This window comes from Rhincodon typus, unplaced genomic scaffold (genome assembly GCF_021869965.1).
Source record: "Rhincodon typus isolate 14 unplaced genomic scaffold, sRhiTyp1.1 hic_rhity00002529, whole genome shotgun sequence".
NCBI classification, from domain to species: Eukaryota; Metazoa; Chordata; class Chondrichthyes; order Orectolobiformes; family Rhincodontidae; genus Rhincodon; species Rhincodon typus.
The window spans coordinates 2,754-21,258 of NW_025968167.1; the positions used below are offsets into that span (position 1 = coordinate 2,754).

At 43.1% G+C, this 18,505-nt stretch overlaps 1 protein-coding gene across 1 annotated transcript; it reads right to left on the reverse strand.

Moving 5' to 3' along the window:
- Positions 1 to 341: 341 nt before the first annotated feature.
- On the reverse strand, positions 342 to 18,304 carry LOC109920696 (E3 ubiquitin-protein ligase arkadia-C-like; the record flags this gene model as incomplete). The annotated part of the gene is made up of 5 exons (XM_048593229.1): positions 18,231 to 18,304; positions 16,577 to 17,003; positions 5,565 to 5,917; positions 785 to 914; positions 342 to 466 (listed from the first exon to the last, which is right to left on the reverse strand). Coding segments are annotated over exons 2-5 (1,012 nt in total), but the record flags the coding sequence as incomplete, so codon positions are not given.
- Between the last annotated feature and the right edge of the window lie 201 nt (positions 18,305 to 18,505).

The window sequence follows — 18,505 nt, forward strand, 5'->3', positions numbered from 1 at the left end:
ATTAACAAATCAAAAACAAATTGCTCAAAGCAGGCTTTTTAAGGAGGGCACAGTAAAAGCAAGACTTTAGAACTAATTCAATGGAAACAAAAGTACATCAGCCTGCAAATATCTTCTGAAGCCATTGTTACTAAATTCTCTCTCCCAAACTCCAGTCGATGCTAATACTGACCAAAAGATTTCTCACTGGGACGTCAGTATAACCAGCAGCAAAGTGGTAAATTTTAGCTGAGAAAGAGTTAGAAGCAGAATGCCTAGTCAGTTTGTACCTGATGGGAAGAGTAGAAAAGTGCAAATGGTAAATATGCAAAAGCGGTATATTAAAAAAGTTGAATTTTTACCATTATCATCGAGTGTAAGGTCTACAACCTCTGCAGACGTGGTATGGTGTCCAGGTGGGGCCTGGAGCCTGGAACTTGCTGCTTTCTTTACATTGTGGCCAATCCACGTTCCCGATACTGAGGGCCTGCATAGATGCAACAGAATGACAACAGTAGTGCACAACAGAATCTTACACTTCCTACTGTAAATCCCACAAACCTACAGCAGCGCAAGCTGACATGAAAACAAGCTGCGATACTAAAATCCAACATATAACTGATCCATGTGACACAGGCATACACCTTGCAAATAACCACAATTTACAGCAGCTATCGCTACAGCAGAACCCTGCACCAAACCACACTCCCTCAAGCAGCTGGAGAAAGTATTGCCCACATCCACACTGCAGCCTCCCATTCAGGGAGGGAGGGAGGCAGGCAGGCAGGCTTCTCTGCCACCTTACCTTTCGTCATCTACAACATTGATGATCTCCACCTCGCTATCGCTGGATGTGATGTTCACTTCCTCATTAACTGGTAAAGTGGAGCTGGTCAGAGGCTCAATGACCAAAACGTCATCTTCATCCATTGGGTCTGTGGAGAAAGCAAATGATTTCATACAGTTTGTTGATTTTCAGAGATTAACTACAACCAATGTGGGCCCATTAGCTCTGTTAGCTACATGTCTAGTCCCTAGATCAGATTAACATACAGACTTCAATCTCTGGCTGAAGCAGACTCCGGGCCTGCCCAGCACCCTATGAACATTAAAATAAAAATCAAAGGTTTGTCAAAGTGGTGTGAATAATCTCCAAGGATCTGCCTTTTGGCAGAGCTATGTTTAGTTCAAGCGCTATGATCACCCGGTTATTTTAAATTTCTACACTGATCTCCATAACAGCAACCACCCTAATGATGCGTGTGTGATTCCCCCCAAACATCATTACATCCAAGGCTGAAAGTATATAAGAGCTCAACAGGCTCTTGCCAGTACTTGCGCTCCAACTGAGTTTCATGCAACCCTATCAAGGATTGTAGAGGTGCCGGTGTTGGACTGGGATGGACAAGATCAGAAATCACACGACACCAGGTTACAGTCCAACAGGTTTATTTGAAAACACAAGCTTTCGGAGCCTCACTCCTCCCTCAGGTGTTAGTGAGGTGGTATCAAACACAAAAAATTTATAAGTAAAAGATCAAAGGGTCACACCACTGATGAGGATGTATTAAACAGGTGCTGTTAAATCTTTAATCAGTTAGAAGGTTTTAATTGATTAATATGTATATGTAAATCACCAAATTCCTTTCAAGTCACTGTCCTGACAAAACTAAAGGTTTTATCAGTGTAAAGGAGGTGGTGACCCTATCAACAGATGCTTTTGTTCCCATAAAACAAACTCTGTTCCAGCATGATGCCTAATTCTGGGCACCAGATGTTGGGAAAGATGTTAAGGCTTTCAAGTGAGTACAAAAGAGATTTATTGGAAAGGTGTCAGGGATGAAAGATTACAGTTACACAGAGAGACTGAAAATGTTACATTTACTCTCCATAGACCAGAGAAGTCAAAGCAAATTGATACAGGTATTCAAAATCATGAAATGTTTAGAGTAAACCAAGATAAACGTCTGAGGGGACGAAAGTCAGAAAACCAGAGGACAGAGATTTAAGCTGATTGGCAAAAAATACCAGAGGCAACATGAGGAAAACACTTTTTTAAGCAGATTGGTTATGATCTAGAATGTACAACTGATAATGTAATGAATACTTTTCATTCGAGCCTTTACAAGATGATTGGAGGGGAAAGTCGGGAGAGGGCAAGGGGACTATCTGCAATGTTCTTTGAAAGATCGGCTCGATCGGCTTAATGGCCTCTGTCTAAACTGTGCTATTCTGACTCTTACATTTAGTAAGCTTTGCCTTAAATGTATCTACAATGGCTACCACAACAGCTACTTGTGATAGTGAGTTCTATATATTCATCATACCAGGGGAAAGACATTGCTCTTGAATTCACCATTGAGGCAACTTGGGAAGATTCCAACACACTCTTCACTTGTGCTGGTAGATGGTGCAGATGCGCTGGAGAGATGGAGAGTGTTATTCACATCAGAATTGCTCGCATCTGACCTGCACTTGCAGCCACAGTGTTTATATGGCTTACTCAATTCAGCTTCTGGTCAAAAGAACCCTCCAGAATGTTGATAGTGAGGGGCTCGGTATCGTTAAAACTATTGAACATCAAGGTAAGATACTCAGATTCTCTTATTGAAGATGGGCATTACCTGACACTTGCATGACACAAATGTTACTTCCCACTTGTCAACTCAAACCTAGGTATTATCTAGGTCTTGCTACATTTGGACATGGACTGCTTCAGTATCTGAGGAGTCACAAATGATGCTGAACATTGTTCAATCACCAGTGAACATCCCCATTTTGACCTTACGATGAAGGAAAGCTGGAGCAACTTAAGATGGTTTGGCTTAGGGCACCACCCCAAGGACATTCAGCAGAAACAAAAACAGAAGTAGCTGGAAAAGGTCAGCAGGTCTGACAGAATCTGTGATGAAAAATCTGAGTTAACGTTTCGGTCCAGTGACCCTTCTCAAAACTTCTGCAGAGATGTCCTGAGCTTGAGATGATTGATCTTTAACAACCAACTTCCTTTCTGTAATCAATGCAACAACAACCAAAGAGCACTTTTCCTCCAATTTCCTGACTCCAGTTGCGCTAGGGCTCTTTCATGCCAAAATCAAGTCAAATGCTGCCTTGATGTCAAGTACAGTCAGTCAGTCAGTCAGTCATTCTCATCTCAACCCTAGATTTCAGATCTTTTAGGCCAAGGCTATGATGTCAGGAGCTGAGTGGCCCTGGTAAAATCTGAACTGTCAATTAGCACATTCAACATAATAGCACTATCAATAACTCCTTCAATCACTTTGCTGATCATTAAAAGTAGACTTATAGACAGGTTGGAGTTATCCTATTTTTTGTGCATAGAACATACCTGGACAATTTCCACATTGCCAGGTGGAGGCCAATATTGTAACTGTACTAGAATAGATTGGCTTAGCATGCGACTAGTACACCGTGTACATCTTTTCAATAGTATTGCCAGAATGCTGTCAGAACCCTTAGCCTTTGCAGCATTCAGTGCTTTCAGCCATCTCTGGATCTCATGTCAAGTGAATTGAATTTGTGGAAGACTGACACCTGCGCTGCTGTGTAGATAAGGAGGAGCAAGATAGATCACACATTCAGCACTTCTTAAAGGTCAATGTCAATACTTCAGCCTTGCCTTTTGCACCACATTGGGCTCCCCCATAGATGAGGATAGGGATTTTTGTGGAGCCTCCTCCTTCTGTTAATTGTTCAATTGTCTATCACCAATCATGACTGGATATGGCAGAACTTAGATCTGTTCAGGTTGTTGTGGGATCATTTAGCAATAGAGCATCCAGCTTCCACTGCTTGGCATGCATTTATAGGAATGCTCTCCTGTGCTTTTCATTGAATTAATGTTGATAGGCTGGCTTGTTGATGGTAGAGCAGGAGTGTGCCAGTCATGAAGCTGATCATGGCTGAATATAATTGAATCGAATCACTGAATCCCTACAGTGTGGAAATAGGTCATTCAGCCCAATGAGTCCACACCAACCCTCCGAAGAGCATCCCACCCTCCCTACCCTGTAACCCTATATTTCTCATGGCTAACCCATCTAATCTGCACATCCCTAGGCACTATGGGCAAGTTAGTAAGGCCAATCCACCTAACGTGCATATCTTCGGACTGTGGGAGGAAACCAGAGCACCTGGAGGAATTCCACGCAGACACAAGTGTGTACAAACTCCACACAGACAGTCGCCAGAGGGTGGGATCAAACCGGAACCACTGCGCTGCCCCAATAATTATGCTGCTAGAATGTAACAAGGGATCACCATACAGGTTCCTGAGATGAGGGAATTATGAACATATAAGAATCTACCTACCTCTGTCTTAAAAATATTCAATGGCCCCACTACCATTGCCTCCTGAGGGAGAATTCCAAAGTCACTTAAGGCTCAGTAAAAAAAATTCATATAGCTGTTCTAAGAGAGTGCCTTTTAATTTTAAAGCAGTGCCCCCTAGTTCTGGGCTGACCCACAAGAGGAAGTATCCTTTCCACATCCACCTTGTCAAGACCGTTCCGGGATTTTAGACACTTCAAACAAGTCACACTGTCTCTTGTAAACTCCAGTGGAAATTAGCTCAGTCTATCCAAACTTTCCTCATAAGACAACCCATTTATTCCAGGTATCATTATCGTAGAATCCCTAAAGTGTGGAAACAGGCCATTCGGCCCAACAAGTCCACACCACCCCTCCAAAGAGCATCCCACCCTGACTCATTCCCTTACTCCTGCATTTCCCCATGTCTAACCCACCTACCCTAAACATCCCTGGACACTACAGGCAACTTCATTCTAGTTAACCTACTTAAACTGCTTCCAACGTATTTACTTCTTATTTTAAATAACAAGACCAAAACCGGACGCAGTATTATAGATGTGGTCTCATCGATGCCCTGAATAACAGAAGCATAAGATCTTTACTTTTATGTTCAGTTCCTCTCATAATAATGGATAGCATCCCCTTAGTCTTGATTACACTCTGCACCTGCAAACTAACTTCTTAGGATTCATTCAGAATACCTAGAACCCTCAGCACCTCAGATTTCTTCATTCAAGTAATACACTTTTTCTTTATTCCTCCTACCAAAGTGCATGTCTTTACATTTTCCCCACATGGGACTGCATCTGCCAAATGTTTGAGCACTCACTCAACCTATTTATATCAGTCTGCAGACTCCTTATGTCTTCTTTACAAAATGCTTTCCTACCTATCTTTGAGTCATCTGCAAATTCAGTTTCCATGCCTTTGTTCCTGTAATCTAAGTAGTTGTCCTGAGGAATTGTTTTGAGAGAGTAAACTGGCCCTTTATTCTCTAGAGTTTACAAAACAAAAAATATTTTTCCCTTGTTCAGCATTTAGTGATGACAAATCAATTTAAAGTGATCAAAGATCCATAGTGAATTGGGACATTTCTTTGCATGGAGTTTATTGGACCTTTGAAATGGAGAGGTCTTTTAAAATAAAATGGAATTGATCTTTAACATTGAGGAAGAAACAGTGCCCAATCCTGTTCCCGCAGGATCCACACCACCCTTGCCTCCCTCTGCCATACCCAGATTAAGGTCATATACCAAGAGGATTCTGATGATTGGCCTGGCTATTATCACAGGCGACGACTTCATCAAGCTCAGAGTTACTGCTGGAATCCCCATCACTGGAGCTGCCAATCCATTGAGGGGCACACTTCCTGCGAATTACAGCCTCCCTCGCTCTGCGCACCCGCTGTATCTGCTCCTTCTGTTTTTGGGTCCGCTGGCACTTCTTTATTCTGGGCACCTTCCGTGATGATGAGTTTACCCACTTCACGTTGGAGCTGGACTGGACGGTCTTACCCACTTTGGTCCGGGAGGATGAGGCAGATCCAGCCCTATTATATTGAGGCTGCTCCTCTCCGTCTCTTGTTGACGGGTTGTCATCTGGTGACCTGGAGGCATAACATCAAATCATCATACACAGCCATCTATGAAATTCAAACACACTGAAATCAGACTATTATTCCCCGCAGATTTTCTTTTTTTTTTTAAAAAACATTACCTCGTAGAAGCTCTTATTATCTGATCTTATGTTTCTCTCATAACCTAGTTTCTCCATTTTTAAATTCTCCCTTTACTAGTTTCTAATTTTTTCCCAACCTTCTGACATACCATTAATTTTTGCGACATTGAAGATAGATTATTTCAATTTGACACCTTCCTCAACATCCTTAGTCATCGACTTCATCCTTGCAGCGTTCTTTCTTTCTACGTGAAATATATCTTTGTTAATTATTATGAAATATCTCCTTAAGATGCCTGCCATGACTCCTCCACCATCTTACTTTTCCACCTATTTTCCCAGTCAATTTTAGCTAACTTTTTTATAAACTAAATAAAGGCAATTAGGTCAGGCATCAGTTTCAAACTCAAAGTTTCTCGCCGTCAAACCAAAAGTGAAATCCTATTACATTTGATCACTCTTGCCTAGAGGACTCTTTGCTAAGAGATCATTAATTCTGTGTTATTACACATTAGCTGATCTAAAATGAACTATTCACCTTTTGGTTCAATAACATATTTATCTAACTAAAAATCTATTCCAAATTTTTTTTTTTTAATAATTTTCAAGGCCATCTTTCCCAATTTAGTTTGTCCTATTCACATGAAGACTAAAACCATGCACAACTGCAGCAGTGCCGAATAGGCCACTATTTCTCATAATGTGACTACAGTTTTTGGCCTACAAACTACTCCAGCAATGATTTATTTCCCTTGCAATTTCTTAATTCCACCCAAACCAATTCTATTTCTTAAACTCCTGAGCCAAGATTATTTCCCAACATGATACTGATCTTATCCACCTACCTCTTTCTTCTCTGCCTAGTCTCCTTAATTATCTTGCATCTATCATTATACTGAATTGGTCACGTTGCCCTCACGTGATGGCCACATCATACCCATTCACTTTTCATCCTGCCATCAATTAATCAATTTTGTTATCTGGATTAACACAGCATTTGTAAAGAAAATCTGCCTTTCCAACATGTTTCCCTTCTCTGGCTAGCTGTTGGCATGCTCTTACGTTTGTCCACTCTGTCCCTTCCAATGTCAACCCGATTACCATTATCTATATCAACCTCCAATACTGCCTTGTCCTTTCATTCAGAGTCACAGAGATGTACAGCACGGAAACAGATCCTTCAGTCCAAATTGTCTGTGCCAACCAGATATCGTAAACTGATCTAGTCCATTTCCTACACTTCGATCCCTCAACTAGTCAGTAAAGTCTTCTCTAGAGCCAGAGTTACTCAATTTGACAGGACATGGATCCCCATACAGCTCAAAGGAAGCCTGTCGTCCCCCAATACTGGTACCAGTGCCATACAAAAGTAGTTACTGAGATGGGGATAGGTTAGTCGTATTTTTCAAAATTCCCTCAATTCTGGAAAACTTCCAGTAAAGTGGAAAACTATAAAATTAACAACTCTAAATCAAGAAAGGAGGTTAGAAAGTATGAAACTATATGCCAGTTAATTTAACTTCCATAATTAGGAAATGCTGGAGTCATTAAGGAAATATGATAGAAATCCACTATTGCAGAGATTGGGCTCATGGAATGAAACTACATTACAGCCTGTCCACTTTACAGCTAACACCTTGGGCAATTAAATTATACTTAAAATAGCCTTGACACTTGAAAAGTTATTGCATGATACTGCTACAGGATCCATCTGATTTACATCACCTGAATTTAATTTAAATCATTTACTGTTGCAAATAGAAATTTTGGTTATACCATCTATAAGTACATTTTGCAAGAATCTACTCTCTTGGTTGATCATTAGAGAGAAAAATAGCCTATGGGATGAAATTTAAATGGTCATGTAAATGACAAAGTTATTACAGAGAAATAACCGTTGAAACTAAATTCCACAGCCAAACAATTGCTGTGACAAGTGGATAATGGATTCAACATTGATATATAATTACATGACCTGAACTGATTGTTTCTTTGTTAATTCAGTGCAATCCTGCATTTACAAAACCATTGTCAATAAAGAAACAATTTTAAAAATGCTGAAATAGGTGCACATTCATTAACCCAAATGGGGATTTGTCTTTTTTGGGGCCAATAAGACCCCCATGCTTTAAGCTAATTTTCTGTGTATTGATCCACATAATATCATACTTCCACTGAAGCAGCAGGATATCTGAAAAATCAAAATGAAAGCAAATGCTGCCAACATGATTTTACAAAGGGAAATGCAGTTTGACAAATATATCAAGTTCTTTGAGAATGTAAAAAGTAGTGAGGATGATGGGAAATTAGTAGACGCCCTCTATTACAAAGCATTTCATAAGATGCCTTCTAACAGGTCACTATATACACTTCACTAACACCTTCCACCCCAACCTTAAGTTTACCTGGACCATCTCTAACACCTCTCTCCCCTTCCTGGACCTCTCTGTCTCCATATCGGGCAACCACCGAGAAACCAATATTCATTTCAAGCCCACCGACTCCCACAGCTACCTAGAATACTCCTCCTCCCACCCACCTTCCTGCAAAAATGCTATCCCCTATTCCCAATTCCTTCGCCTCCGCCGCATCTGCTCCCAGGATGAGGCATTCCACTCCCGTACATCTCAGTTGTCCTCGTTTTTCAAGGACCGTAACTTCCCCTCCTCGGTGGTCGAGAACGCCCTCAACCGTGTCTCCCACATCTCCCGCACCTCATCCCTCACACCCCATCCACGCAATAAGAACCAAAAAAGAATCCCCCTCGTCCTCACGTACCACCCCACCAACCTCCGGATCCAACGCATCATCCTCCGACACTTCCGCCATCTGCAATCCGACCCCACCACCAAAGACATCTTTCCCTCCCCACCCTTATCTGCTTTCCGGAGGGACAACTCTCTCAGTGACTCCCTTGTCCGCTCCACACTCCCGGCACTTTTCCCTGCAACCGCAGGAAGTGCTACACCTGCCCCCATACCTCCTCCCTCACCCCCATCCCAGGCCCCAAGAAGACTTTCCACATCAAGCAGATGTTCACCTGCACATCTGCCAATGTGGTATACTGCATCCGCTGTACCCAGTGTGGCTTCCTCTACATCGGGGAAACCAAGTGGAGACTTGGGGACCGCTTTGCAGAACACCTACGCTCGGTTCGCAATAAACAACTGCACCTCCCAGTCGCGAACCATTTCAACTCCCCCTCCCATTCCTCAGACGACATGTCCATCCTGGGCCTCCTGCAGTGCCACAACGATGCCACCCGAAGGTTGCAGGAACAGCAACTCATATTCCGCTTGGGAACCCTGCAGCCCAATGGTATCAATGTGGATTTCACAAGTTTCAAAATCTCCCCTCCCCCTACCGCATCCCAAAACCAGTCCAGCTCGTCCCTGCCTCCCTAACCTGTTCTTCCTCCCACCTATCCCCTCCTCCCACCTCAAGCCGCACCTCCATCTCCTACCGACCAACCTCATCCCGCCCCCTTGACCTGTCCGTCCTCCCTGGACTGACCTATCCCCTTCCTAACTCCCTACCTACACTCACCTTTACTGGCTCCATCCCCGCCTCTTCGACCTGTTTGTTTCCTCTCCACCTATCCTCTCCTCTATCCCTCTTCTATCCGCCTCCCACTCTCTCCCTATTTATTTCAAAACCCCCTTTTCTGATGAAGGGTCTAGGTCCGAAACGTCAGCCTCTCTGCTCCTATGATGCTGCTTGGCCTGCTGTGTTCATCCAGCCCTGCACCTTGTTGTCTCGGATTCTCCAGCATCTGCAGTTCCTACTATCTCTGATTCACTATATAAAAGCTGATGGCTTTGGGATAATATATTAGTCTTGACTGACTAACCCCCAACAGGTTTCAAGTGAAGAGAGAAGCATGACACAGCTTTGCACTGTTACCTTTACATTGTGTACACAAATTAAGTCAGAATTATTTCCAATGGTAAAAATTAGAGGCAAGAAAATAATTTATTAAAAAAAAAAAAATCGCAATACGCTGACAACACAGCGCTACTTGAAGAACCTCAGTTCAAGTAAAATCTCAAAGTTTAGAATATGGATTCAGTGTAAACAAAATTCCATTAAAAAAAAAGGAACTACAAAGAAACAACCACAAAAGATTGGCGTGAATGGCATCACAGTGAAATGTGTAGACAAGTCTACCTACTTAGGTCAAATATTAACAGAAGATGGTAAAGTGATGTCAGGAGGATAGAAATAGTATTTTGAGAAGATGAAAGTTGTGTTAGCAACAAGAAAACTCAAGCTTGTAATAGGAAAGAACTCATAAGATGCTATAACTCACTCAGAGATAGTAAGAACTGCAGATGCTGGGGTCAGAGATAACACAGCAGGCCAGGGAGCATCAGAGGAGCAGAAAAGTTGACATTTCGAGTCCGCATCCTTCTTCTGAAATTTCTGAAGAAGGGTCCCGACCCAAAACGTCAACTTTCCTGCTCCTCCTTTGCTGCCTGGCCTGCTGTGCTCCTCCAGCTCCTCGCCGTGTTATCTCATAAGATGCTATATTCTATCCACTTTGCCGAATGCCTCAGAATCCTTACAATAAGTAAAGATCTGTTGAAGAATATAGAGATCTTTATAATGTGGATGCTAAAAACATTCCATGTACAGGCCATAGGACAAATGGATGCGAGAGAATGATGCTAGACAGATTAGTGTGATGAAGCATGACACCAGGTCTCCTGACTGAAACTGCTAAATGCAGGACAGAAACTAACATTAAGCAAAGAGCGAGAGTAAATGGATCATTTCCAAGTTGACAAATTGTGACAGGTAGAGTGCCTTAGGGAAGACACCTGAGGCCTCAACTATTTACTCAATTATTAATGACTTGGATGAAGAGACCAAATCTATTGTGAGCAAACTTACTTAAGTTACAGAGATAAGAAGAAAAGCAAATCATGAGGAGGACATAATGAGTCTGTGAAGAGCTACAAATAGATATCATGAAAAAATTTGGCACTTGACATCACCAGGGAGGTGATGGCCTAGTGGTATTATCGCTGGACTGTTAATCCAGAGACCCAGATAATATTCTGGGGACCCGGGTTCCAATCCCACCACAGCAGATGGTGGAATTTGAATTCAATAAATATCTGGAATTAAGAATCTAATGATGACCGTGAATCCATTGTCAGTTGTCAGGAAAAACCCATCTGATTCACTAATGTGCTTTAGGGAAGGAAACTGCCATCCTGACCTGATCTGGATTACATGTGACTCCAGAACAACAGCAATGTGGTTGACTCTTAACTGCCCTCTGGGCAATTAGAGATGGGCAATAAATGCTGCCTGGCCAGCGACATCCTCATCCCATGAACAAATCTTTATTTTCATCTTTATAAAAAAAATGTGGAAAAATGTGACAGTGTCCACTTCAGTGTGGAGAATAGACACACTGACTAGTACTTAACTGAGGAGAGACTGCAGAATGCTGTAAAGAGTCTTGATTTAATTGTATGCAAAATAAAACACAGTATACAGATCAGTTGTGGTTGGTTGGCTCGCCGAAATGGTTCGTTGCTCCACAGACGTCTGCGGAATCAGCTCGGCGAGCCAACCAACCTCAACATCCACAACCTGAGCTACAAATCTACTCCAAAACCTTAGAGTATACAGATCTGGCAAGTGATTAGGAAAACCAATAAAATATTTGAAAGGGAGATGGAGTACAAAACAGGGAACACTGGTAAAACCTGTACAGGCATTGGCAAGACCAAACCTAGAGTGCTGTGCAAAGTTCTTGTTTTGAGAAGCAAACTTCTTTCTAGGACTCAGGATCAAGGAGTGGGAAAAACTGCAGATTTGGGACATGTGGAGGGAAAGAAGAAGAAGAGAAGAAAGGTATGCTACAGGAAAGATAATAGCTTTAAACCCGGCAAAGAAATACTCAGCTAATGAATTATTTACAAAAGAATGAGAAGCTTCCAATTTAAGACTGCACATATCGGAGTTACAGTACGGGGAAAAGAATATTGTAGTCAATATTATTGGAATAAAGTGAATAACGAATTTAAACATGAGATTGAGCTCTCATATGCAGTAGAAATTAAGTAACTGCTTTGTTACATTTTTCAATATCATGCGTATATGATAGTGAAGCATTTAATTATGATCTCATCAGTCCATGAAAGGGAGATTTTTTGTGTGTGCAGGAGTGAATGTTCGGGTGATGGACATTGTCTTGATCAAATGTGCTGTTTTGTCCTGGATAGTGTGAAGCTTGAGTGTTACAGAAGCTCAGATGTCGGGATGTTCAACGATTGAACAACATTCAACACAATTCACAAATCCTCAGATACTGAAATAGTCCATGTTCAAATCAATAAGACGTGGACAATATCCAGGCTTGGGCTGACGGGTGGCAAGTCACATTCGCGCCACACAAATGCCAGGCAATGACTATCACCAATAGGAGACAATCTTGACATTCACTGACACTAGCATCGCTGAATTCCCCACTATCAATGCCCTGGGGGCTACCATTGACCAGAAACTAAACAGGGTTCCCCATATAAATGCGGTTACAAGAGCAGGTCAAAGGCTAGGAACACTTCCCTCCTGACTCCTCAAAGCTTGACCACCATCTACAAGGCACAAGTCTAGTGTAATGGAATACTCCCCACTTGTCTGGATGAATGCTGCTCCAACGACACTCAGGGAGCTTGACACCATCTAGGACAAAGCAACCTGCTTGACTGGCACCGTATCCACTCCCTCCACCACCGACACTCAGTAGCAGCATGTAATGCCTACAAGATGCACTGCAAAAATTTGCCAAAGATCCCTTATTCATTAGTGGGATAAGGGTGTTGCTGACCAGGCAGCATTTATTGCCCATCCCTAATTGCCTAGAGGGCAGTTAAGAGTCAACCACATTGCTGTGGATCTGGAGTCACATGTAGGCCAGACCAGGTAAGGATGGCAGTTTCCTTCCCTAAAGGATCCTTCCAAACCCACAATCACTTCCATCCAGAAGGACAATGCAGCATTGGAACACCATCAACTGAAAGGTCCCCTCCAAGCCTCTCACCACCCTGACTTGGAAATACATCTTTGTTCCTTCATTGTCACTATCAAAATTCTGAAATTCCCTCCCTCATGGCATTGTGCACCAACCCAGAGCACATGGACTGCAGCGACTTACGATGGCAGCTCACCACCACCTTCTCAAAAGGCAGCTAGGAAGGGTCAATAAATGCTGGCCCAGCCAGCAATGCTTATGGTCCATGAGAGAAAACTGAAAAAAAAAAGGAGCTGCACTCACCTAGGCTGGATGTGACCGGATATACCCAAGTAATTTTCCAAGAGACGGAGTTGTAAGTGGACTAGAACAGGTTAGTTCAGTGCATGGTTATTTCTAGAGGACTTCTGTACTATTGCTGGAATGTTGCCAGATCCCATGGTCTTTGAAGTATCCAGTGCCTTCTGTTTGATATCGCATGGACTAAATCGAATTGGCTGAAGACTGGACATGTGAAACTGGAAATCTCAAGAGAGGCCAAGATGGATAATCTAAATGGCATTCCTGGCTGAAGAGGCTTCTACATGCTTCAGTTTTGTCTTTTCCACGGAGGTTCTGGGCTCCCTCATCACTGAGGATGGGGATATTTGTGTAGCTTACTCCTACATTGTGATGTTTAATTATCATCATTTATAACCAGATGTGGATGGACTGCAGAACTTAGATCTAATCTGCTTGTTCTGGAATCACTAAACTCTACCACTTGCTGCTTCTGCTATTTGGCAAGCAAGTAGTCTTATGTTGTTTCTTCATCAGGCTGACACCTCTTTCAGGTTTGCCTGCTATTGGTCCTGGCATGCCATCCTGCAGTTTCCATTGAACCAGGATTAATCCCCTGGCTTGATGTCATAGTAGAACAGTCAGAGAGTCATACAGCATGGAAACAGACCCTTTGGTCCAACCAGCCCATGCTGACCACAAATCCAAATTAAACTAGTCCCACCTGCATGCTCCTGGCCCAAACCCCTCCAAATCTTCCCTATTCATGTACTTATCGAAATATCTTTTAAACGTTGTAATTGTACCCAAATCCACCACTTCCTCAGGAAGTTCATTCCACACACGAACCACACTAAAAAAATTTGCCCCTCATGCCTTTTTAAAAATATCTCCCCTCTCATCTTAAAAATGTACCCCTAGTCTTGAAATCCCCCATCCTAGGGAAAAGACAACTACCTTTAACTCTATCTATACCCCTCATTATTTTATAAACTTCTATAAAGGTCACCTCTCAATCTCCTATGCTCCAGTGAAATATGTCCCAGCCTTTCTTTATAACTCAAACCTTCCATACCCGGCAACATCCTGGTAAATCTCTTCTGAACCCCCCTCCAGCTTTACCATATCCTTCCTACAACTGGGCCACCAGGACTGGACTCAGTATTCAAGAAGAGGCCTCACCAATGTCCTGCACAACCTCAACATGATTTTCCAACTCATAAACTCAAAGGACTGAGCAATGAAGGCAAGTGTGCCAAACACCTTTTTAACCACCCTATCTTTATGTGATGCAAACTTCAAAATATTATGCACTTCAATGCTTAGGTCCCTCTGTTCTACAACACTACCCAAGGCCTTACCATTACTTGTATAAGCCCTACCCCTGATTGTTGTACCAAACTGCAATATCTTGCATCGTGAGGTTGCAAATTATAATTGAATACAATTCTGCTGCCGATGGTCCATAGTCCCTCAGCGATGCCAACTTTTGAGTCGCTAGATCTGTTCAAAGTCTGTCTCATTTAGCAGATGGTAGTGTCACACAACATAATGGAGGTTATCCTCAAAGTGAAAATGGTACTTCATCAATGGAAGGACTGTTTGGTCTTCAATTCTACCAATACTGTCATGGACAGATGCATCTCTGGCAGGCAGATAGGGGAGGTTGAGATCAAGAACATTTGTCCCTCATGTTGGTTCCTTCATCAACAGATCCCCCAAGTCTGGCAGCATTGCCTTTTCGGATTCCGCCAGCTCAATCATTACTGATGCTTCTGGACCACTTTTGGCAACTGATATTAAAGTAATTGAAGTCCCTACCAGTGTATATTCTGCACTCTTATCACCTTCAGTGCTCTTTCCAATTGGAGTTCAACGTGGAGGATTACTGATTCATCAACCAAGGGAGTAAATATGTAACAAATCAGCACATTTGACCTGATACCATGAGACTTCATGGTGTCTGAGTCAACGTGGAGGTCTCCCAGCGCAACTCCCTCCTTACTACATACAACTGTGCCATCACCTGTTGGGTCTGTCCTGGGGCATGTATGGGGCATGGCCTGTATGGTATGATTGTGTGTAGGTCAGGATATTGCTTGACTAGTCTGTAAGACAGCTTCCCAATTTCAGTATTAGTCTCAGGTGTGAGGGGGGGGGAAAAAAAAACGAAGTCGATAGGGCTCGAATTTGCCACTTATTTCCGGTGCCAGTGCCAGGCCATCCAATTTCACGTCGTTACTGAGACTAGGTTTGATACAACTGAAAGACTTGTTAGGTCTTTTCAGAAATGGTATTTAAAAATCAAAGAGGGTCTGGAGTTGCATGTAGCCAGGCCAGGTAAGCTCCTAGGCAAATAGATTTCCTTCCTTAAGAAACAGTAATGTGCTAGGAGTTTTTGTGACAATTGACAATGGTTTCATCACCATAATTACACTTTTAATTCCAAATATTTACAATCGAAATTCCACCATCTGCCACAGTGGGATTCAACCACAGTTCCCAGGAGTATTAACTGCAGCAGTTCAAAAAGGCAGCTCACCGCCACCTTCTCAAGGGCAACTAAGGATGGGCAAGAAATGCTAGCCAGCCAGCGACGCCCACATCCCACAAATGAATAGAAAAAAAATTAACTGACTGTGGTCTATCTTTTAAACAAGCATGACTTGGAAGGACAAGGACAGCAGATGTATGGCAACATCACCACCTGGAAACCCACCTCCCAACAACACACATTAGAACTATATCACCATTCCTTTGTGGTTGTGGGTCAATACAATGGAACTTCCTCCCTATCAGCATTGTGGGCATACCTACACCTCAAGGACTGCAGTGGTTCAAGAAAACACTTCATTACCAATTTCTCAAGGTTATGTGGGGAATTAGCATTAGATGTTGACCAACAGAAACAGTCACATTACACAAGGAAATAGAAAAAGATAAACCACAGACCTCGAAACAATGTCAGTGGGTGCCCACACAACCCCGTACAACATATTTCACCAATAATAATCTTGTCAGTAGGTGCCCATATATTCCTGTACAATATATCTGACCAATAATAATCTTGGCAGATGCATGCATTCCATCAGGACAAGTCACTTATCTCGGTCAGGATTTTCCTTCTTTACATTCTAAGGGTCCCTATGAGTAATGGACTGTCACGGAAAACTGGACACAGTCATTAAACTGGGTGATATTTCTTCTGAGCTAAGTTCTGATCCTGATGTATCCAGTTCTCTGGCTGTTCTGCTCCCTGTACCTACCCCTGGGGGACACAGATCGCTGCCCTGTCCTGTTTTATAAGCTGCAAGTTCGTACCTGTAGCTTCCTGCCCACAGTGTCATCCTCCCTTCATTCTTCTCTGATGACAGTTCATCAGATTCAGCGAGGTTAGTACTGGAAGATGGAGATGAATCACCAGCACTCGAAGAGTCCTCACTGGTGTAAGTATAACTCCGCACCAGATGCCGATCACTTTGCAAAGCAAGCTTCAGCTCTGCTGAAAAGCAGGAATGCTCAGAGTTCAGATACTCTGGCCACTGTGCAGCATCAGGTCCTTTCACCTCTGGAGTTGAATGCACACTGTTTTCATGGATAATGCTATTCAATGCTGAGGGGCATGAACTGTCCAAAATAGTCACTGGGGCCTTTCCCATAGATTCTTCATCTATGTTGGCAGCAAATGGGATCTCTGGTAGATCTGCTTCTGGTTTCATCGCCATTAGAGCACAATAGAAAGTAGGCCCTGTAATGCAAAAAAAAATCAAAATCTAAGAAATAGTAATGATCTCTGAGATACAAACTTCTTTGTTCAGCATACTGTTTGGTTTTGCAAAGACATGACAGCTGTCTTCTGCAAACATTTCACTCCAGGAAGAGTAACTCAGACTTGTCATAATTCATTTAACATATTTGCATGTATAAGTTACAGAAAAATAAACTCCAATCTTCTTTAATGTTTTGTACAAAGTAACGTGGCACTTACAAGCTGGCTCACGTCACAGAACAAATTGTCAAAAGGAATTTCACAGGTGCAATAGAAAAAAAACGGATATTGAACCAAAGAAAAAGCTAATCAGAAAGATAACCAACGGGCAAATTAAATAAAGAAATGGATATCCTAAGGGTTTTAAAGGGCGATTGGAGAGATCTAAGGAAGGAAATCCAAAGTTACGAGGTCTTACAAGGCTAATGGTACAACCTTCAACTAGGGTGAAAAGTGGACCCCACATTATGAATTCCTCATCTTCCCTGACAGTTATAACCTGGGTTTAGATTGTTGAGGTCCCACGGCTGGGACATCAGAATTCCAACATATAGGGTACTTTAAACATTCCAAGTGCACAAGATGAGATTGCTTCACATACCTTTTGTTGAAGCTCCAGTGACACCGGATTACAATTTTAAAAAAAACAATCTCAGCAAGGACTACGGTCAATGACTGTCAGAAGGGAGAATTCCTCATTGGTGTCTCTCTCTCTCTCTGGGAGAGGACGATTCCTCACTCTGGGCCGGGAGAAGGGAGTATTCTTCATTAGCTCCTAACTCCGGGCAGGAGGTGTGTGTGGGCCCTCAACTGGTGGTGTTGTGTATGTGTGTGATTGGGGGAAGGCGGGTGTTCCTCACTGACCCCTATGGTCTGCTACTCTTCCCTGGCGCTGATGCAACGGACGAGAGGAGTCCCGGGTACAAGCTCAGTTCTCTTCCCACGGCCTCTTCCCACGGCCCCAGGCCCCGCTCCGGTTCACACAAACAGGCCAGACTCTCATTCACCGTGACCTCACTTCCGCAATCTCGGAGGGAGGGAGGAGGGAGCACAAGGAGCTGTCGAAGGAGACAAGAGGTGCCGCTCCGTGACTCTAGGAAGTCGAGCCGGTCCCCTAGGCTCCTAAATATTTCCATTCACCCCAAGTCACAGGAAGTGATAAGACCTGGGCGAGATCGAGGACTGTACTCAGCAGCCTGTCATTACCAGCTTAGAGGCCGCGGTTCGGCCGCCGACGCTGACTGTTCCCAGCGGAAACGGTTGTCACCGGCGTAATGGGGGAGACCAGTTGTGATTGACAACGGGACTAACCAATAATTATCCAGCTTGTGGGCGGGGTCTGTTTTATTATCCAATCAGCTGTGTAGTCTTTCCGATATGGGCCAATGAGTGGCTGGAAGGCGGGACATCCGGCGGAGCGGGGCGCGGGAGGCGGCCATGGCGAAGACCTACGACTATCTCTTCAAATTGCTGCTGATCGG